Source organism: Chrysochloris asiatica, unplaced genomic scaffold (assembly GCF_000296735.1).
Source record: "Chrysochloris asiatica unplaced genomic scaffold, ChrAsi1.0 scaffold00067, whole genome shotgun sequence".
Taxonomy (NCBI): domain Eukaryota; kingdom Metazoa; phylum Chordata; class Mammalia; order Afrosoricida; family Chrysochloridae; genus Chrysochloris; species Chrysochloris asiatica.
In genome coordinates, this window is record NW_006408585.1 from 5,470,932 (window position 1) to 5,493,155 (window position 22,224).

The 22,224-nt window shown below is 43.2% G+C and overlaps 1 protein-coding gene across 1 annotated transcript in view; it reads right to left on the reverse strand.

Annotated features, from left to right (window-relative positions):
* The window catches only part of PRKCH (protein kinase C, eta), a 376,249-nt gene that overhangs the window by 105,255 nt on the left and 248,770 nt on the right, over positions 1-22,224 (reverse strand). Inside the window, exons 8-9 of the mRNA XM_006864635.1 lie at positions 21,133-21,276; positions 20,786-20,959 (exon numbers count right to left, since the gene is read on the reverse strand). Of these exons, the coding sequence (XP_006864697.1) occupies positions 20,786-20,959; positions 21,133-21,276 (318 nt within the window). The remainder of the gene's footprint in view (positions 1-20,785; positions 20,960-21,132; positions 21,277-22,224) is intronic.

Sequence of the window (22,224 nt, forward strand, 5' to 3'; positions counted from 1 at the left end):
TGATCCCTCCTGATAACATGTCCGACGTATGTGAGACAAAGTCTCATCATCCTTACTTCTAAGGGACATTCTGGCCAAACTTCTTCCAACACAGCTTTGTTTGTTCTTCTGGCACTTCATGGTATTTTAATATTCTTCTCCAACACCATAACTCTAAGTGTCAATTCTTCATGTTGTTATTATTCATTGTCCAACTTTCACATGTATATAAGGCAATTGAAAACATCCTTGCTTGTGTCAGGAACACCTTAGTCCTCAAACTAATATCTTTGCTCTTGAACACTTGAAAGAAGTCTTGTGCAGATATACCCAATGCAATACATCATCTGCTTTCTTGACTGCTGCTTCCATGAGTATTGATTGTGGATCCAAGAAAAATGAAGTCTTTGACAGCTCCAATCTTTTCTCCATTTATCATGATGTTATCTATTGTTCCCATGGTGAGTATTTTTTGCTTTCTTTACAATGAGATGCAATCCATACTGAAGGTTATGTTCTTTGATCTTTATCAGTTAGGTGTTTTAAGTCCTCCTCGCTTTCAGTAAGCAAAGTTGTATCATCTTCATATTACAGGTTGTTAATGAGTCTTCTCAAACTTCAGCAGGTCGTCCACAGGCACCAGCTCATACAGAATGGCCTCCATAGCCACTGCCCCAGCAGTCCTCTCACCAGACACTATGGCACCACCATCTCCATGGCCCACCAACAAGCATGGAGAGCCACTTCCGATGTCCCCTCTGATCTTTGGATGCTTTCTGCATTGTTTTATGTTTTGCACATAGAATCATTCCATATTGTAAGTCAGAGCTTTGATTTTTTCTTTAATACTTTCAGCTTGACATATGCTGAGTGTGTTCTTCCCTTTTGGTTTTCTAACTCCAGGTCTTTGTGCATTCCATTATAAAAACTGACTTCTGTTTTCTTGAGCTGCTCTTTGAAATTTTCTTTTCAGCTCTTCTACTTCTTCATTTTTTCCATTCGCATTAGCATCTTTATGCTGCAGAACAAATTTCAGAGGCTCTTCTGACATCCATGTTGGTATTTTCTTTCTTTCCTGTCTTTTTAAAGATTTTTTTGCTTTCTTCCTATATGATGTTATTGATGTCCTCCCACAGTTCTTCTGGTCTTTGGTCATTAGTGTCTAACACATCAAATCTGTTCTTTGGATAGTCTCTAAATTCAGGTGGGAAATGTTCAAGATCCTGTTTTGTCTCTAGAGGACTTGCATACAGCGTTAGCTTTTGGAATTGTCCTGGGTGCTGGAAAGGGCACTTGCACACTGTCTCCCGATCAAATATGTTCCCCATTTGAAAAACACAAAGATACCTTAGATTGTTAATCACTTTTTTAAAAGGGTGGGGTTAGTTACTTAACACAGTTTGTACAATAGGATTATTTAAAATAATTCCTTCACACACTGTAATTCTTGTTAAAATTTGTTTGTTTGTTTGTTTAAGCACCAAACAGGACAAGTCTATTCAAGATATTTAGGTACTTAACAGAGATCTATAGAGTGGTGTACGGAGCTCTGGTAGCATAGTAGTTATGAGTCAGGTTGCTAACTTCAAGGTCAGCAGTTTGATACTACTAGCCATTCTGTGGGAGAAAGATGAGGCTTTCTGCTCCCATAAAGATTTACAGCCTCAGAAACCCTTTACACAGTCACTATGAGTTGGAACCAAATCCATAGCATATTACTACCACCACCACCATAGGTGGTGCAGTTAAGTACCTGTCTACTAAGCAAAAGGTTATCATTTTGAATCTACCCAGAGCTTCCTTGAAAGAAAGACCTAGTGGCCTACCTCCAAATGGCCAGTGCAACTGAAAACACTATGGTGTGCAGCTCTACTCTGAAACACATGGGATCAGAATCAACTCAACGGCCATTGGTACCATCATCTCAAGGCAGACACAGAATCAGCTAGGCTTCTTTCTATTGGGTAGATCATGATAAATTATGGATAACATTGTGAAGAATGGGTATACCAGAACAATTGTGCTCATGAGGACCTTGTATATAGACCAAGAGGTAGTTAGAACAGAACAAATGGATATTCAAAGGTTGAAAATCAGGCAAGGCATCCTTTTACCTTACTTAGTCAATCTGGATGCTGAGCAAATGATCTCAGAACCTGGATTAGATGAAAATAAGGTGGCATCAGGATTAGAAGATTCATTAACAACCTGCAATATGCAGATGATACAACCTTCCTTGCTGAAACTGAAGAGGAATTGAACTACTATTGATGAAGTTCAAAGACTACGGCTTTCAGTATGAACTGCACTGTAAGGATGGGGCCCTGGAGTGTCCTTCATGCCTAGACCCCACACTCAGTCGGCTTCTTTGCTTGTGAGCCTGGGCCAGGCTGTCTCCTCCAGGCAGAAGAGCTGCAGTTGCATCCAAGATATGGACTTGGTTACAGCAAGTCCAATGAGGCCGGCTAGTCCTGCCACACAGAGGAAACAAAAATCCTCACCACTGGACCAACAAATAACATCTTAATAAATGGAGAAAAGATTGAAGTTGTCAAAGACTTCATTTTGCTTGGATCCACAATCAAATCTCATGGAAACAGCAGTCAAGAAATCAAATGATGTACTGAGTTAGGCAAATCTGCTGCACAAGACCTTTTCAAAGTGTTAAAAATCAAAAATATCAGTTTTAGTACTAAGATGCACTTGAACCAAACCATGGTATTTTCAATTGATTTATATGCGTGGAAAAGTTGGACAATGAATAAGGAAGACCACAGAAGAATCAATGCATTTGAATTATAGTGTTGGAGAAGACTATTAAAAGTACCATGGACTGCCAGAAGAACAAACAAATCATTTTGAGAAGAAATACAGCCAAAATGTTCCTTAGAAGCCAAGCTACTGATACTTCATCTTTCATACTTCAGACATATTATCAGTGGGATCAGTCCCTGGAGAAGAATATCATGCCTGGTACAGTGGAGGGCCAGCAAAAAAGAGGAAAATCCCCAAGGACATGGAGTGACAGAGTGGCAGAAGCAACGGGCTCAAATGTAACAACTGTTAGGATAACACAGAACCAGGCAGTGTTTCATTCTGTTGTGCATAGATTGTTATGAATGAGAACCAACTCGATGGCACCTAACAACCACAGTAACTCCTATAACTGGAGAGAATATAAAATCAGATAGCTATAATCCATAATCTCATCCCATGGGCCAGAAATGTCAAATTCATCCATAAGTCAGAGGGAGAAAAGTATCTTAGTTTCTTTAAGAGTTCGCAAAGTTCAGGAATCTGTTATGAAAACATGACCAAAATAAGTGAAATGATATTTTTAGTCTTTACTCTACATCCAGGAACTCTGGTGGTACTGTAGAGGATAAGCACTGGGCTGCTAACCACAAGGTTTGTAGTTCAAACCCACCAGCGACTCCATGAGAGAAAGAGTTTTCTGCTTCTAGAAAGACTAACAGTCTCCAAAATCCTATATAGAATCACTATGAATTGGGACCGACTGGAGGGCAGTGTGGTGGGGTTATTCTATACCCAGATGCTGTTGAGTCGATTCTGACTCATGATCTGCTTCAGCAAATGATTTACACACAATCTTATCCAGAATCGTTTTTGCAAAATAGTCTAAATGCTGATCTCCATTGTCCATTGAAGAAAAAAGTCTCAGTCCTTACTATAAAGGTAGGAAGAATCAAGACAAAAGAGGTACTGCCCCAATAAGATGAGGGACAAAGTAATCATTGCTGTTGTTGTTAAGTGTTGTTGAGTATGTTCCAACTCATAGCAACCCTGTATAGCGTTTCCAAGGAGCAGCTGGTGAGCTTGAATCACCAATCTTGTGGTTCAAACTGACCTTGAAGCCCAGCATATTAACCCACAGTGCCACACCAGGATTCCAGTCATTAGAAACAGATTAAAATGTGTACCCGTGAGGAAACTTTGGCGAGAAACTAACTTTGTAGAGAAGCTTCAGATGGTTAAATGGAGTTCAGATGAGCCCTTCAAACCACAGAATTCAGAGCAGAGACTAAAATGCTAGTAGATTCTAAGGAGTCCTTTGATAACTGACTTCTCGGTTCTTGATTCCTCCTCTTACGAAACCACTTCCTTCTGATTCTTCTTTGTGACTTTTTCAACACATCTCCACCCTTACTTAGAATTTCCTCTTCCCTTCTTCAATTCTCCTCTCTTTGCCCTCTGTAAACATCTATTGAAAGATTTAAGATTATAGTTCCTACTGTACAAGAGGACACTATTGTTGTTAAGTGCCATGGAGTCAGTCCCGACTCACAGCAACCCCACACAGGGTTTCTGAGGCTGAAAATCTTTATGGGAGCAGAAAGCCTCATCTTTCTCCTGTGAAACAGCTAGTAGTTTTGAACTGCTGACTCTGAGGTTAGCAGCCTGATTTGTAACCACTACGGTACCAGAGTCACTGAAATCTAATCTCCCTAAGCAACAGCTTCATTATCATTAGATTTCCAAAATGCCCTCATACTTCACTAACCACAAACTGAACTCGAATTCCATTTCCCCTAGCCACTAACTGGTTCTGGGGTGTCGCCTGGAAATTTTCCACTTTCTTATCCTAAAAAGAGTCCTTTCAATTCTTCCTCCTCTGTGTTTACTTGACTCTATTTCCCTCCATTGCAGTTTTAGGGGAGGCAGAACCAGCCGACCTGACCTCTGGCTCTGCATCCTGAGAAGGTCTGCTTACAGCCAGCCTCTTTCCTCTGCAGAAGCCATCCAGCATCTTCTCAAATGCACATCTGCGGCTGCTGCTTCTCCCTAACTTTAAACACAGTTGGCTTCCTGAATCTCCATGCATAGGACCTCAGGTCCTTTATGACTTTGCTTTGTCATTCCTTCGAACATTCCTTTGCCCACTTCCCAAACCTGCTGAATAAAGTTATTTGGTCTGAGCACATCATAAAATTTCCTTTTTTTTTTTTCCTTTTGTACTCTTCCTCGGAAGCCTTTCCCTTCATCACGAGACTCGGGGGTTCCTATTCATCCTCAAACTCCATCACTGGGAGACCCTTTTTTTCTTGCTAGTTTTTACTCTATCACACAGTGGACAGTAAGGAAAATAAAGAAGGACTGACACATTTGGATTACAGTGTTGGCAATGAATACTGAAAATTCCATGGACTACCAGAAGAATGAACCAAATCTGAATTAGAAGAGAAGCACTGCCAGAATGTTCCCTGGAAGTGAGCATGGGGAGGCTTTTATTTCACTTAATTTGGACATGTTGTCAGGAGGGCGCAGTCCCTGGCGGAAGACCCTGCATGCACTGGATTGGCACATAGGCTGCAATGATGCACTCAAAAATAACAATGACTGGGAAGATGGCATAGAATTGGGCAGTGCTGTGTTCTGTTGTGCATTATAGAGTCACTATAAGGAGTTCTGGTGTGGCGCTGTGGGTTAATGCGCCAGTCTGCAAAGCTGTTTAAACAGCAAGGTTGGCAGTTCAAGCTCACCAGCTGCTCCTCAGAAACCCTATACAGGGTCGCTATGGGTTGTAACCAACCCAACAGCACTTAACAACAACAATAATTAAGTCAGAAGCAACTCGACAGTACCTAACAACAATAACAACAAGTTTTCAGGGTGTTATAGGTATTTGTGTTTACAAGTTTGTAGGGTGTTATAGGTATTCGTGTTTATGATTAGCTTTGACTGTAAGCAGCTAGAGGGCAGGTCCACATTTTATTATTCCCGTGTCTTCACTCCCTGGTACATACTGTATGCTCAGTGAACAGTTGTTCAACTTAGCTACAATACCACTTCCATTCCCATTCAGTATAGGGACAGCCAATGATCCTTGTGGCTAGCCTACTTTCAATGTTCAGAGACCATTCGGTTGGAAAATGGCATATGAAGTATCTCAGTTTTGACTGAAATGGCATTTCCATACATGGAAATCAAAAGAAAGAAAATAGCAAGTTGGTATTGCTACTAGCACATTTTTCTATGCTGGTTGAGAAAGATTTCTTAAAGCTTTTATTCTCTCTGTTTATAAAAATCATCTGCAGGCACCATACACAAGATAGAAATGGGACTCACAGAGATAAACCAATCCTGTGGAGTTAATTCCAACTCACGCTGCTCCCAAATTTGTCAAGTGTAGAACTGTGCTCCAAAGCATTTTCAACAGCTGATTTTTTGGGAAGATGATAGCTAAGCCTTTTTGCCAACGTGCCTCTGGATAGGCTTGAACTTCTGACCTTTCAGTAAGCAGCTGAGCATGATTAACTGTTTACACCTCCCAGGGACTCTCACTCACAGATAGGCACCCCCATAAATTCAGGGTGAGCAGGATGGTTTTCATAAACTATCACTGACTTGCTGTCTTGTTGCTGAAGAGAAAGTGTACCGTGGAACACCTACAGAGAAGGAGTTGCACCATTTCCATTGGTTGCTTGTTAAAAGAATTCATTTAAATAAATACTCACTGGTGCTCCAGGTTCTGATCATTCTGCCTTGGTGCGCTTTAAGCTACACTGTTGAGATCTATTGGTAGTGTGCTAATGCATACTCATGTTAAACAGACTCAGGACTCCTTCCTTCTTCTCCCAGCTCAGGGCTCAGTTCCTGCCAGTGCCCAGGCTTGGCTCTGACAGCTGTCATGAGACCCCAAACAGGAACTTTGCTATTCTACAAAATCAGGATTAAAAAAATGACGACGATTACTTTTTCTTTTTGTCTTCTGTGTTGCAGCTTGCTTTTTACTGGGGCAAATCTTTTGCCAAAGTGTAATTGTTAAGATATGGAATCCTGGTGTGGCACTGGAGGAGAAGCACTGTACTGCTAACTGAAAGTTTGCCAGTTCAAACCCATCAGCCGCTCCTTAGAACCTCCATACAGTGAATTAGAACCAACCTGCCAGCACTTCACAACAACAATCATTAATATGGGGGATCACAGGTCTGGGATAAGCTCTTTGAATAATAGCAACAAACTAAAACCAGTTGCTGACGCTGTCTCATAGTGACTCCATGTGCGTCAGAGGAGAACTGCGCTCCACAGGGTTTCCAATAGGTGATTTTTGTAAGGAGATCACCAGGTCTTTCTTTCGAGGCTCCTCTAGGAAAATTTGAACTGTCAACCTTTCACTTAGCAGCTGAGCACATTAACAGTTTGCACCACCCTGGGATTCCTAAAACAGGTAAGATAATGTCTATGTCCCTCTTCCTATACTGGGCAAACTGCGACTTGGAGTCACTTGTGGGGATTTTTAAAAACACACATGTCTCACACTCTCTTGAGAGTAACAAAATCACACTCCCTGGTGCCAGGGTTGTGGGATGAGTATTTTTATTTTGTTTTTAAATTGCTATCAAATGGAATTCTAAACTTCTAAACTGATTATCAACATTCGGTTTTTAAGGAAATTTTATTTTTTTTCCTTAAAGATATAGCAACAAACTGATTTTATAAATTCATTCTTGATTTTTTTTAAGTGCTAAAATTATTTGAATACATAAAGTGACATTTCCTAAGTTCTGAAAATATGTTTTATCCCATATCACTTCGGAAGGGCTTCAAAAAGTTCATGAAAAGTGGAATGAAACAATAATTGAATTTTCTACAAAGTTTTTGAGGCCCCCTCCTAATGATTACATTTTTATAAAGCAGATGGGACACACTGTTTGACCCTTGTAAAAAGAAATATGCCCTGCTTGCTAGCCCAGTTGACTTTGCATGTCTAGGACAGACCACCTGATGCTCACGGAAGGCAGAGGTTCTCAGACGGGAACAGTGCCTTCTCCCACACCAGGGAACATCTAGCAATATCTGGAGATATTTTTGGTTGTCACAACTGAGGAGGTGCTAGTGGCAAGGATGCTACTGGCCAGGGATTCTGCTAATCCTCCTACAATGAACAGGTCAGCACTTCACAACAATTAGATATTTGAGCCATAAATGTTAGTAATGGCCAAATGATGTTGTACTATGCCAATAACCGATAGTTTGTTGTTGTTGTTTTGTCTTTTACTGGAAATGATAAAAATTCACCAACCACTCATTCTGTTGGTGAGGGTCCACGTGTTAGAGATACAGTTCTGAGCAACAGGGAAGGAAATTCCTGACACAGAATTATCTGAACGGCCAGCAAATCAAAAAACCCAAACTCACTGGCATCACGTCAGTTCTGACTCACGGCAGCCCTAAAGAGGGGGTCCAGACGCTATAAATCCTTACTTGAGCAGCCTCGTCTTTCTCTATGGAGTAGTTGGTGTGGTTAGCAGCCAACAGGCCAACAGCGTCACACAACAGGTCACACAACAGGCCAACAGTGACCTTTAAGCAAACCCTAATCTCTCTGTGATGCTGTAGGATAAACACTGGGCAGAAAAATTGGATTGAAACACAAGGTCAGCAGTTCAAATCCCAATAGTTGCTCCTCAGAAACCCTAAATAGGGTCGCAAAAAGTTGGAACTGACTCAACTGCACTTAACAACAACATCAACCAACTCTACAGGCTTCCTGAGGAGAAAGCTTTTGTCTCTGGGCCAATTCCATTTTGTTTTCTCCTTACTTTTATTGGTTATGTCTAGCACATTTTAAATTGCTCTTCACCATTGATAAGCACACATTAATGTAGAAGGTTTGGGTTTATTGATGGCATTGACGAGTTCCGGCTTCACATTCCCTTCGAAAACACGGGGGTGGGGGAAGTGGACCATGCCTAAGTTCTCCTTGGGGACTGAGAGGACAAGAGGAGAGGAATAATATAGAAATTTCCATATAGTCCACTGCACAGAAAGTGGGAGGCAGAGGGCGATGAAGAGGGGTGGAAAGACGTTTTCCTCTCGTATTTTGGTTGAGAATTATATATGACATAATTTTAATGTTGAAAATATCAAATACCATGAGAATGGAATTAAGAGATTCTGGGAAGAGTTCCAAGACTCCCTTGGCAACACCTAAGTGATAAATCATTACAGTCCATTCTATAGAAGTGGGTAGGAGTGAGCTCATAGACAGCAGGCTCCTTAGCTGCACAAATAGACTCAAAGTTGGAAGCCACCTACAGAAAGAAAACAGGAACTCCCTGGGTGGCCCCAAAGGGAAGACAGAGCCCTCCAGATTAGGGCAGAGTCTGCGATTAAGACTGGACCAAGAGGAGCCTTGCAGGAGAAGAGTCAGTCTTGATGGCACACGGGTGAACATGGAGTCAAGGGAGTGTGCCCACAGCCTCATGTGGTGCCATCGGTGATGATCAGCCTACCAAGCAGAGGGAGGAAAACTGACTGCAGATAGCAATGAGGAGTAAGGAAAGCAAGTGGGGGCTGCTGCTCGTTCCATTCACCTCCCAGTCTGGGCTCCCACTCCTGTCATCGATACAAAATAAATCACCATCGAGAGAAAGTGCCAATGGCGAAGCCCCTCACCCCAATAATCTCCATCAGGCTCTGAAACTCACATACACCTTACTTACAAGTAAGAGTATACTTGATACGCAAATGCAGATTCAAGACAAGATCTTTAGATTCCCTTCCAAGCAGTTGGCTGCTCTGAGCTTGTCCTAAATAGAATTCACCAGAACTGCCACTATGCCCAGCCTACCATGGAGGGTCATCAGCTGATTCTACACTGGAAACAGTTTGGTCAGACAGAAGCTTCAGGCCTACAAACCAAACTCCCCATAAGAACAAGAGCTCCATGAGAACAGAGACTGTCTTGTGTCCTCCTGGCTTCGAGCAGAGTCTGACAGCTGGCAGACACTCAGTGCACATTTGCTGAATGAATGAACACCTTCCATCCGAGACCACCAATGAGCAGTTCTCTGTAGCTCCAAATCTGCTAACCACCATGGTCAGAACAATTTAATTTCTGCTCAAAGACAAAGCTGATTCTTTTCATGAGAAGCCCTGGATAGATCATAGGATAGAACATAGCTGAGTTCTTACCAGTGATGAAGTAATGATGGAAAATGCAAATATTTCAAAAGTAAGATACACTGCCATCTCTGATTTCCATCCAGAACCTTGAGGAGTCTTCCAGGTGGGATGGAGAACTCCAGCAACCCAGAAGTGTGACTCCAGGGCCCTCGCCTGAAGATCTCAATCAGGTTTGGTGGGAGTTTACCCAATTTTCTTGGGTTAACACCTAAAGGCTGCCTCACAGGTATTAGTTAGCTTGTTGGTGTTCTACTCGCTCTGGCTGCACTTCTGCGGAAAGATTGCTATGTAGTTAAGATTTCTCCCCAGAATCCATGTTCATGTTCAATTACCTGTCTTTTTGTGGTATGATGACTATATTTAAGATATGTGACCCACTGACAAAGCTATTTCATGTGCATTAATCTTTTTCCAACTAGACTAGGAGATTTAAAAAATCTTTCTTAGGTTTCTTTTGCCTAGCCCTCAATCAATGTGATCTTGGGTTGATTGATTTCTACTACAGTAGTTGGCAGAAAGCCTATCTCATGCTCATCTATCCATGGAACCAGTTTTGGCTCATTGGGTCCAGTGCTTTAACAAAGAACCCTGCTCAAACCAGACTATTCTTTGGTATTTGGCAAGGTTGAAAGGGCTCCCAGTCATGGTAAGGAAAAACCCTCACTAGGCAATCACCACCTAAAAAAGCTTCATCAGTCATCGCGTAACACAGCAGCAAAGCCTGACCAGGCTCATGTTCCAGTTACATCAAAGGAAGTGACACATGGCTCTAAAAACCATCTCACCAAATGTGGAGGCTACAAGTCTACTCAATCTCTGCATCATCAATGATCATGGCAGCTAGAGCCAACAAGGCACATAAACTGAAAATGTGGAAACAGAAATGCACTAACCATTCAAACCCTTTTGTCACAACAAATATCTTGGCAGTCCTATCCCACAAGTCCAAGTCACAGGACCAGTTTGGACTTCACAGGAATGGCTTGGACTTTGCTCTTATTCATTTCATGGCTTGATTTAGCAGTTGGGGGTATGTGTGGGGGGGGAGAAGTTGGAAAGATGGGCAGCCTCAGAGAATCAAAGCAACCAGAACTAAACTCACTGCTTATCGAGTTGATTCAACACATAGTGACCTTACATTATAGGGCAGAACTATTTCTTAGGATTTCTGAGACTGAACCCAAAGCAAAGGCCTGAAATAATGCCAAGAATCCAGAGCTAGGAGGTGAATTCTGTGTAGTTTGCCCCCAGGTTTTTGAGAAGAAGGTGAAGCCTCCACTGGCCCCAAGGAGCCAGATTCAGCCAGGAATGATATTCCTCTGTCAGTTCCATGGGAATCCTCCTACTATAATTGAAAAGCAAAAGCTAAGGAAGAAAACACAAAGTGGATGATAGCTGCTTTTAAAAAACTATAACCCCAATTAATAACCTCAAAGAAAGAAGAAGCAGTATTAATCAGGAACATGCAGAGTAAGTCAGAAGTACCCTGTTCTAGGTCATTTTCTATTTTAATCTCAGCCAAAGGCAAACTACAATAAATGACCCACAAGCTGATCAAATCCTATTTGTAGCAGTTATTATACAGGGAAAGACGGAAGCCTACTTCCAAACAGATAAGATGTTCAGATACTTAAGGTCTTTTAGATATGTCACAAAGGGCCACAAAACTATTATGAAAAAATTGCCTTTATTCCTGTCCAATGAAACTCTAAGGAGCTTTGGTGGCACAGTGGCTTAAATACTGGGTTGGCAGTCCAGACCTACCAGCCACTCGGGAAGAAAGATGAGACTCAGTAAAGATCTGTAGCCTAGGGGCAGTTCTGTTCTGTCCTACAGGGTCACTGTACGTTGGAATCAATCTGACAGCAGTGGATCCTGAAACTATTTTCCTCAACAGTACACATGACAGAGAAAAGACATTTCTAGTTGTGCTGAAATGGAGTGATCACAGGCTATTTGATTGTAATGAATCTAAGCACCTAGGCCAGACACTCTGGTCTAAGAGACTAGAAGCTGCTGCTGCTATTTCAGACTTTATCAGTCCTTCCTACCATGCGGACTCCTGAGACATTAGCAGAAGCCTCTTGCAGCACTCTCCTCTCCATAGAGGGAAAAGTCCGCCAGCTTTCTTGGCTGCATTTCCCCTTTCCTCCCAAACCCACAAACACGCGCAGCCTCTCCCCTGTGCCTGGGGTGTCACAGCAACTCGGAGCACAGTCGAGCGATGCCGCGCCAGGGGCCAAGTGTGCCTTTTCTGTCCCCAGTCCAGAGCTTACTGAGCTGCCAGATGCTTACTAATCACGAGAAAGGACGGCAAGCTGAAGGGGTCAGAGCCGGGCAGGCCGAGGGAAATCACAGAGTGGGCTGCAGTATCCGCTACCACGTCATGAAGCAAGTCTGAAGGTCATTGTCCTGAGTTCTTTCTACTCACAGAACCATGATCTGCAGATACGAGGTTGTTGTTGTCAAGTGCCGTCGAGTCGATTCTGACCCATAGCGACCCTATATAAGGTTTCCGGGGAGCAGGTGGTGAGCTTGAACCACCGACCTTGCAGTTTAAACGGCTTTGCAGTCGGGCAGATTAACCCACAGCGCCAAGGTCCTTGTCTATAAAAACTGAGAAGCCGGGGGGCTTCCTAAAGGGAAGTGGGCTAATGGAAACATAGACTCCAGGCCCACGTGACTGCTTGTCTCCCGCTACCTCACACACATTCACAAACACGCCTAACGTTTAATAATAACAACAGACATTGTTGTTAAGAGCTGTTGAGTTCATTCTGACTCGTAGTGACCCTAGACGGGGTTTCTAAGGAGCAGCTGGTGGGTTTGAACTGTCAACCTTGTGTTTCGCAGTCCCGTGCTTATCCTACAGCGCGCTACACCAGGAGTCCAATACAGACACTAGGATGTTCCTTTGTACTCATGTTTCCAGTTGGTGTTCACGGCATGTTACAGGTGTGCTGAAATCATTCTACATCAGCCGTCTACACCGACAGCATTCAGTTCACCCGCAAACCTTCTAAATCAGGATTCTTGCTTTGTGACCAACATTTGCAGAGGTGCGCTGCTTTGTGGGTCATTCTTGTAAGCCAACACTGGGAGGCTACCATCAAAAGCCCAGATGTCCTGGGAAAGTGTACAACAGGCAGAGGACTGCATGGAGTTGGGAGCACTAGGCTTCCATTCTTTTAAAAGGAGACTTTGTTAGTCTGTGGCCCACCTGAATGCTGGCAAATGTAAACTTAGTGCACAAGGACTTCAAAAGTTCGTTGGATATTTCTGTTCTCTCTTAATTACATTTTCCCACAAAACTTTTTGAAGCCCTTCATGGTCTCCAAGAAGTGAAGGTTGCCTTCTAGCCTGTCTGGATGTGGGCCTGAGTCCCGACTGGTACAAACTTTTCTACGTGGTCTGGCACTAAGCACAGTTTGGCTTATGTTTACAAACTGAAGAAATCTTTGCTTCAATAAATTAGGTCTCTGGACAAAGACGGCAGCATCTGACCAACATTTACTTTTCCACTCCCCCTCCTGCCTCATCTTTGTTCCTTCCCTCAGCTGACCGGCTTCTGAGTAGCTCTGGAGAAAGAGGGTGTGGAGGACCTGGATTTCCAGAGCCATAAATACCAGTAGGCTCAACTACTACCACCACAGACACTGATTAAGATCAAAGGAGTGTGAAGTGAATTCAGGTTGGAAAGGTGGGGAAGGCAGCATTTACTAGGCCTGCAGCTGGGGCCTCGGAGACCAGGGGCCCTCCCTGGGGCAGGAAATCCTGGCATAACAATGGTTTACTCCACCCCCTCCCATTGTTAAGAAATATAATCTCATTACCCAAGTTTGGAAAAAAAATGCATCCATAATTCTACTACCTTAATAACATCCCTGTTAGTTTTATTGGCATCATTTCCTTCTAGTCCTAGTTTTGGAGAAAGGATAGGTTTGTGTCCATATCAGATTCAGTCTCCAATACAGAGAGCAGCAAATCTGTGTTCCTCAGGGCACTAAGGCCTTCGCATTCTCTCGACTTTGATCCTCCCAGCAATCCTGATGTCATTTCACAGTGAAGAGCTTTAAGCCGCAAAAGAACCTTAAGACACAAGCTTTTAGACAGAGGTCAAGCCCTTCTGACAGATGAAAACACAGCTCAGCTAGAACTCAGAACTTTCATTTCTGAGCTCAATGCTGTTTTTGTGTCAGCAGATTGGAGGGGGGCCAGGGCAAAGAGAAGGAGTTTGATAAGTCGATGCTGAATAAATGACCACACTGTATGGACTGATGGGCTGGAGCACTGAGCTTGGTTTCCAGTCAGCCTGACCTACATTTGAACCTTGTTTCCACTTCTTACTGTCTATGTAACCTCAGCAAATTTCACCAGTATTTTTTTCTGGGCAGAGATACTAATTCCCCAGGGCTGTACGTGAGGAGAATCCTGCTTCTCGGAGGACCTTCACAATGAAATGCTACTTTACAGAGAGCTGGGGACTGGCCCCAACACCTCATCTCAGATCACTTCTAAATTCTTCAGAGGAAGTGGTTCCAGCCAGCTGCCTCTCATTTCCGAGGTCACAGGCTGCATCACTGAAAAAGTAATCACTGGCTGCTGCTATTGATCATAGCATCTGATAAGCTATGTTCCTTTTTCTTAGTTTTTTACAACAGTGAGTGGGGGTAACCATTGAGGATTTCCAACAGATGGGAGCATCGTCTGTAGGAGCCACACACACTGGGGGCCTCACACCTCACAAACCTGAGAGAAGGCAGAAACGGAAGCAAGACAAACATTGTTTCTCGCCAGCTCTACATGAGAAAACCTCATTTGCTTCTTTTAAATTAGTTCCCACAACTTCGTTTATCATCTAGATTGAAGGCAGAGAGAAATTCACCTTAACTTTTGCTTTGGAGACATACAGGAAAAGCATTGGACTGCTAACCTCAAGGTTGACGGTTCAAACCCACAAGTCACTCAATGGAAACCCCACATATGGGCACTGTGAGTTGGAACTGATTCAACAGCACTTAACAACTGCAATATATGAGCCCTGGTGTGGCACTGTAGGATAAGCACTGGACTGTTAACCTCAAGGTTGGTAGTTCAAACCCACCAGCAAGTCTCAGAAACCCCTATACAAAGTTACTATGAGTCAGAACTGACTTGGCAGCATTTAATTACAACTTCTGCAATAAAAATTTGAGATCCTAAAAGCAGTTCAAATGGGGGAGGTGGAACGACTTTGCAGCTACGACTGCCACCTGGTGGCCAATGATAAAACTCACTAGAATAAAACAATGTGCTGTGGATCTGCACTGGGTTGGGAAGCACAAGGTCAGCAGTTCAAACCTACCAGCTGCTCCTAGGAAACTCTATAGAAGCTCACTATGACTTGGAACTGACTCTGTGGCATTTAACAACAACAAATGTGGCAAAATAGGTTACTTGCTAGGCTGCTAATCTATAAGATTAGCAGTTCGAACTCACCAGCTGTTCAACAGGAGAAAGATGAGGCTTTCTGCTCCTATATAGATTTTCAGCCTCAGAAACCCTACACAGGGTCAGTAGGAGTCAGAATCAACTCGACAGAACATATCAACAACAATGTGAATAGTTGCTGAACACTGTGAGAATCCCATATAATCAATACTTTGGTAAACAGTATAATTTACATACAGTTAAGACCTACACAGTCCAGAACCTATGTAAGGCCAAAAAAAGGAAAATGAAAATATTTTCTACTAAATCAAATGATAGAAAAGTACACACCCTGTCAAAGGCAGAAAAGTTGCAAGACCCCAGAAAACAAGGGTGTACCATCAAGTTCCAACGATCACAAGTTTCATTATATTTTCTTGAAAAAAAAAAATAAATCTGTGTTGCATAGCCATATTTGGTGGTGCAGTGGGTTAAACTAGGCTGTTAAGTGAAAAGTCAGTGGATGGTTCAAACCCACCAGTCACTCACTGCGGGAGAAGGCTGACGCAGTCTGCTTCCATAAAGATTTATAGTTTTGAAAACCCCGTGGGGCAGGTGGCAATGAGTCGGAATTGACTTAATGACAGTGAGTTTGACGTTCTGAACTTACTGTTTGTTGCTGTTAAGTGCTTTTGAGCCGGTTCTGACTCCTAACGACCCTATAGAATAGGGTTTCTGAGGCTTTAAAACATATATATTTTTGCAGGTGCAGAAAGCCTCATTTTTCTTCCACAGAACAGCTGGTGGGCTTAAACCATGGACCTTATGGTTCACAGTCCAGTGATTAGTGTATGGAGCCAGGAACCTTATGAATTGATATCCCAATATTTTCTGGGTGAATTTCTTCTTTTACTCTATGATGATGTTACGTACCGTGGAGTCGGTTCCAACTCATAATGATCCTGCACAGGGTTTCCGAGGCGGTAAATCTTTATGGGAGCAGAACGCCTCATCTTTCTCCCATGGAACTGCTGGTAGTTTCAAACTGCTGACCTTGAGGTTGGCAGCCTGACTTGTAACTACTATGCTACCAGAGCTCTTTTACTCTATGTTATCATACTCTATGATAACATTATTTAATTGTTGGTGAAACCTTTAGCAAACCAGGGATTTCTTCTTGGAAGTCAAATTCCCTAGGAGTTGGGTAGGAGACATTCCTTTATTTGTGTTATCAGCAGTTACTTAGAAAAACAGTCACTGTCTGGGCGAGATCAGACTCAGTAAACATCAGCTGCCTGCCTGACTGGAAGCCTATCAGCTCATTATCTAATCTAATGTTGTCTGAAACAGTCAGAAGGAAGGGCTTAGGCCTTAACAGCCTGACCTCAGCCATCATATATGGTAAGATTGGGAGATTCACGTATGAGCACCAGGTGGGTGACTAGGACCAGCTTTGTCTTTCCTTCTTTATAAGAATGTTTTCCAATCCTGTGCTGAAGCCCCATTCTTCTCTCCCCAACCTCCTGGTCCCAGCTAAAAATGATGAGACAAAGTGAGGGTGGGGGAAGAACTTTAGGTTGGCAAGCTGGATCATAGAACGTATCATTCCAAGGACATTCCAGGAGCAGTGGACAGTGGGGGGATGTTGAGGTTCTGAAAGGACAGAGGACTTGGGAGATGCAAGGTGAGAATCAGGGCCAGAGGGCAGGGGAGCACTCGCTGTCAGGAGCACCAGGGACCCTGGGTGAAGAGGGTGTGGCCTGAAGGGAGAAAGGAGAGCAGGGTACCCCAGGAAGCCATGAGCTGACTCTGTACTTCTGATATGCTTAGGGACCGTGGGATTTCATGCAGTGTATCCCCTGCCATGCAGCTTGTGTCTTCCAGCTCCCATTCTTGTCCTTCTCCAATCCCTCATTTTCTAGGCTGCAAGTGTGTCCTTTCCCAAACAGACCTGAAAACAAATGACCCTTAGATGTTCAGACATGGGAAAAAGAAACCCCAGGATCACGCATAGAGAAATGTAAATGACAACTTCAAAGATACCATTAAAAAAAAAATCTCTACATTGATCAAATGATAAGAGAGCAGGCCATAAGAGAAGGAGAGGAACCAGCTCTTCTCCCGTGTAGTTTCTGAGTAGAAACTTAGAAATAATGCAAATAAGGTGCATGGTACCCTTGTGGGGTGTAACTGCGCAAAGGAGGTACGTGGACATTTTTGTCTAGTAGGCTTAAAATGTGCCACTCCAGAGGTAGAAAGTGGGGAAGCTCACTGCCACTAAGAATGAGTGGGGTGCATTCTTAAGACTCAGGATCTCTATGCTGAGAACCTTCTAGACTCAGTAGGCATAAAGAGGGATTTCTGTAAACTGGGGATGGTAAGAGATGGTAAGAAACAGTGGTAGAGAAATGGCAACAGCAGAGGCAGTAGAACCAGGAGATTGGCAGGAGACAGTGAGGGGGGCTTCCTGGTCAACAGAATAAGAAAGTTGGGCACCTTCAAGCAGGAGGCTTGCTGGGGAGTGGAGTGCCACTGTGCAATCATCAGTAGAGCTGCAGAGAGAACTTTGTAATGCTTCCCTGAGTAGGGCAGAGGCCAGAGAGAGGCTGCCTGTGAGCATGCGGTGACAAACTGTTCTGACTGAAGAACTGAATCTTCAAGTTGTTTCTGATCCTGAATTTGAACCTAACAAACTCCATTAGCATGAGTATTGTCTGTGAGTTCTGTGTGGTCAATCAAACACCACAGAGAAGTAGAGAGCATTGTGGGAAGGATGTCGTTGTTAAGTGCCGTGGTGGAGTCAGACACAACTCGTAGTGATCCTGAGTAAGGTTTTTAAGCAACAGCTACCTGGGTGAGTTTGAACCTCTGACTTTTCAGTTCAAACTGATCTTGTGGTTCAGCACTTTATCCTACTGCATCCTTGGTGGCTGGGAGGGATGGCTGCTGTCAAAATCATAAAAATATTGGAGAGGAGGTTATGTCTGGACCATAGCTTCATAGCAGTCAAGCTTGGACTACTGATTCTCCTCCCCCACCTTGTGAAGTTTAGGAGTCCCAGTAGTGTAGTGGCTTATGACTTGGGCTGTTAACCATAACATCAGCCGTTTAAATCTACCAGCTACTCTGTCATAAAAAGGTGACGCTTTCTGCTCCCATAAAGATTTACAGCCTTGGAAACGTTAAACAAGGTTGCTATGCATCAGAACCAATGCCACGGCACATAACCACCACTGCCAGGTAGTGTAGTGGTGATGAGTCAGGTTGCTAACCTCAAAGTCAGCAGTTTGAAACTACCAGCTGCTCCGTGAGAGAAAGATGAGGCTCTCTGTTCCTGTAAAGATTTATAGCCTCAGACGTCTATGCAGGGTCGTGATGAGTTGGAACCAACTCCACGGCACACCACCATAACCTAGTTGTGAAGTTAAACAAAAACGTTGAATGCTGGCACCATGCCATTTTTCACACTTGCTTTTCTCATCTGAAAACAGGGGTGATAATGGCAGAGTTTATTTCATAGGGTTGCTTTAGAGATTAAACGGGAATATACACACAGAGCACTTAGAACAGGGCATGGTATATAGGCAGTAATGGTAGTTCTCTGTCATCAGTTGGAAAAGGCGGCGTTTAGAGTCAATCAAATTTTTAAATCCACATACCTTCCTACCAAACACCGTATCTAATATTATATTATAAAGAAATGTCAGCACAGTGCATAAACAAACATAAAAAAAAGTACAAGGGCCTCACAACAACATTCACTGAAATAAGAGACTAGGTACAACCTAAACACACAGCACTAACGAAGTAGTTATGTAAATGATGGTATATTCTTAAGATGTAATAATATGAAGATGTTAACAAATGAAGCAGCTAGGTATTTACCAGTGTGAAATAAATTCTAAGATATAGGATTACTTTAAAAAAAAAGAGAGACCAAAGTAAGACAAACAAACAAAAAAACCAGAGACCAATGTGTAGAAGTGGGTAAAATATATACCTATTCTTTACTTAAGGAGCTCTGGTAGCAGAGGTTATGAGTTGGGCTGCTAATTTCAAGGTCAACAGTTTGAAACTATCAGCCATTCCACAGGAGAAAGATGAGGCTTTCTGTTCCCGTAAATATTCACAGCCTCGGAAACCCTATGCAGGGTCGCTATGAGTTGGAAATGACTCCACGGCACACCACCACCATGTTGTTGTTAAGTGCCATTGAGTCAGTTCCGACTCATAGTGACCTTGTATAGGGTTTCCGAGGAGCAACTGGTGGGTTTGAACTGCTGACCTTGCAGTTTTCAGTCTAGTGCCTAGCCTATAGCAGCACACTCACCCTTCTGGTTTCAGGTTAGTTACTACCTTCCCTGGAGATGCACTGACAGCATCCTAGAGCAGGTAAGATGCCCCTATTCCATTCCCACTGTGCCTTGTACATCTCTGATGGTAACACAGACAAGGGACATATCCAGAATTCACTGCCAGGTCCAAAACTCATGCCCTGGAATGTCCTTTGACAACAGGGAACTTCTGACACATTTCTTGCACACCCTCTTTCTGCCTTCTCAGGAACCATCTTCCCTCTTCAATGATAACGGATGACCAAGTTCCAGCCCAATGGTAAGTGGGCCGCAAAGTGTCCTACTGCAGAGCATGAACCAGTCATGGTAAGTCAGCCCATATCCCTTGCAGCTAACACTGAGTGGTTGACCTAAGTCTAGGAAAGACTTTCAGTTCCCCATAAAAGGAGCAGTTTGTGAATCCCGGGCCTCTATCCATGTGCTTTCTGCTTTGGAGACTATAATGTGAAGATGAGATGTCAGGGGCCATGGCAAAGACCTTGAACTCCAAAGGAAGAAATGCCCAGCATCACCAGGCAACACTCCAACTCTAGCACTGCTACCACCAGACTATATGAGGGAGCATAAGAAAAAAGTTCATACTATTGAACCAACCCCATCATTTCTGTTTATTGCTCAAGCTACTCTTGGTTAGAGAGTCGGTTAACTGCAGCCCAAAGCCTTCCTAACAACACATCATTGTAAGTTAGACAGACTTAAATCCTAGGACCCATCCAAGGAATTTAGCAAAGAATCTCTTTTTGAGGCCAGGGTTGCTGATGTTCTGTAATTGTGTACCTGGGCCACAATGGCTCAAAGTCACCAAAATAATTAACTCATGGCACTTACTCTATTTTCAGACTCTCAATCTGCTACAGAAGACTTAGCTATGAAGACCTTTTTGATCTTAAGACACCTAACCCTCAATGGGACTTTCCACAGGACAGTAAGAAAGGAACGACTTAGTCTACTGGTTTCAACTTTATTCCTAAAGTCATCAGAAGCCCCTGGTATCTTCATATGGCACTGTCTTTGGGCCCATTCACCCAAAAGTTTGTATGCTCTGCTTTATTAAATCTTCAACCTGTTCTTTTCCTCAACTCTTTAGGAATGAGAACGTAAATCATACTTACCGGGGTTTGAAAGCAGCAGAAGAGCTGAGTGAGGAAGGGGTGGTTGCGAGCCAAAGACAGGATCCTTTTCTCGGTCATCGTGCATTCCACATCATCGTCCTGAAGAATCACGTCCTTTTTTAGCACCTTCACAGCATAGAGGTCTCCTGTCTCTTTTATCCTTGCAAGCATCACCTATGGCAAAGCAGAAAGAGGAGGACCATGAAGAAGTGGTCTTGGGATTTCCAGGGAATGGACACACAAGGGGAAGAACGAGAATGGAGTGTGAGAAATCTGAGTGTGGATACATGCGTGCGCACACAAACACCACATACACATGTGCTAGCACAATTAAAGCCAAGACTCACCTTCCCAAAACTCCCCTTCCCCAACACTCGGATGAACTCAAAGTTGTCGAAACCAAGGTGGTTGGAAGAATGAACCCCGACCCCATTTCCTTCTTTGGTGCTGTCTTTCCCTTGTCGTCTTAAGGTCGATCTAGAAACCAGTTTCTGCAGAGAAAAGAAGAAAGACTCTGCGTCAGAGATCTCAGGGTGACTAGAAAGGCATGCTCACCATGGAATCTGGACAGCCATTTCACATCAACAGGGCAGCATTCACCTAAGGACAGAATTCCGGAGGGATGGGAAGGAGGGTGGAACGGAGACAAGTACCAGGAGGACGTGGAATAATTAGGTTACATGGAGAGGATTACCAACAGTGAAACAAAGTGTGTGGTTTTTTAAATGTAAAACTGATGATCTGCTCTGTCAACCTCTACTCAATTAACAACAATAATTACAAAAGAAAAAAAAAGTTAAGAGAGAAGTCTCAGTATGAGCTTTTGTACCTGCAGGAGCAGGCTTCATTCCCAATATGACTCCTGGGAAAAGACAACAGTTCATCTTGATGTGTGTGCTGGTTTGAAAATTCAAAAATACCTCAGTATCAGTTGCTGCTCTGGGCTTACTGCTATTTGGGGAAGAATCATTTTTAAATCTGTCTAAGCCACTGAGTTTCAGTTGGCATGCAAATCAAAGGGCACAGAAAAAAACAGATGCCAAGGCGCCACCTGGTGGTCATTTCTTACACAGCGTGGTTTCACATTTCACTGAAACACTCATTTGTGAGTCAACTTTTTATGCAACATTTAGATTATGTAAAGGAAACAAAAATTCAATGTAAATTTTGAACAATGAACAGACTTATGAAAAATAAAAGTTTAAATATCCATATTCCCACCAGACTCACTACCCCACCTACAAAATCTGTCAACAGATTGATACATATCTGTCTTTTAGATGCTTTGTTGGTGGTGGTGTGCTGTGGAGTCCATTCTGACTCATAGCGACCCTGTACAAGGTTTCTGAGGCTGTAAATCTTTACAGGAGCAGAAAGCCTCATCTTTCTCCCATGGAACAGCTGGTAGTTTCAAACTGCTGACCTTGAGGTTGGCAGCC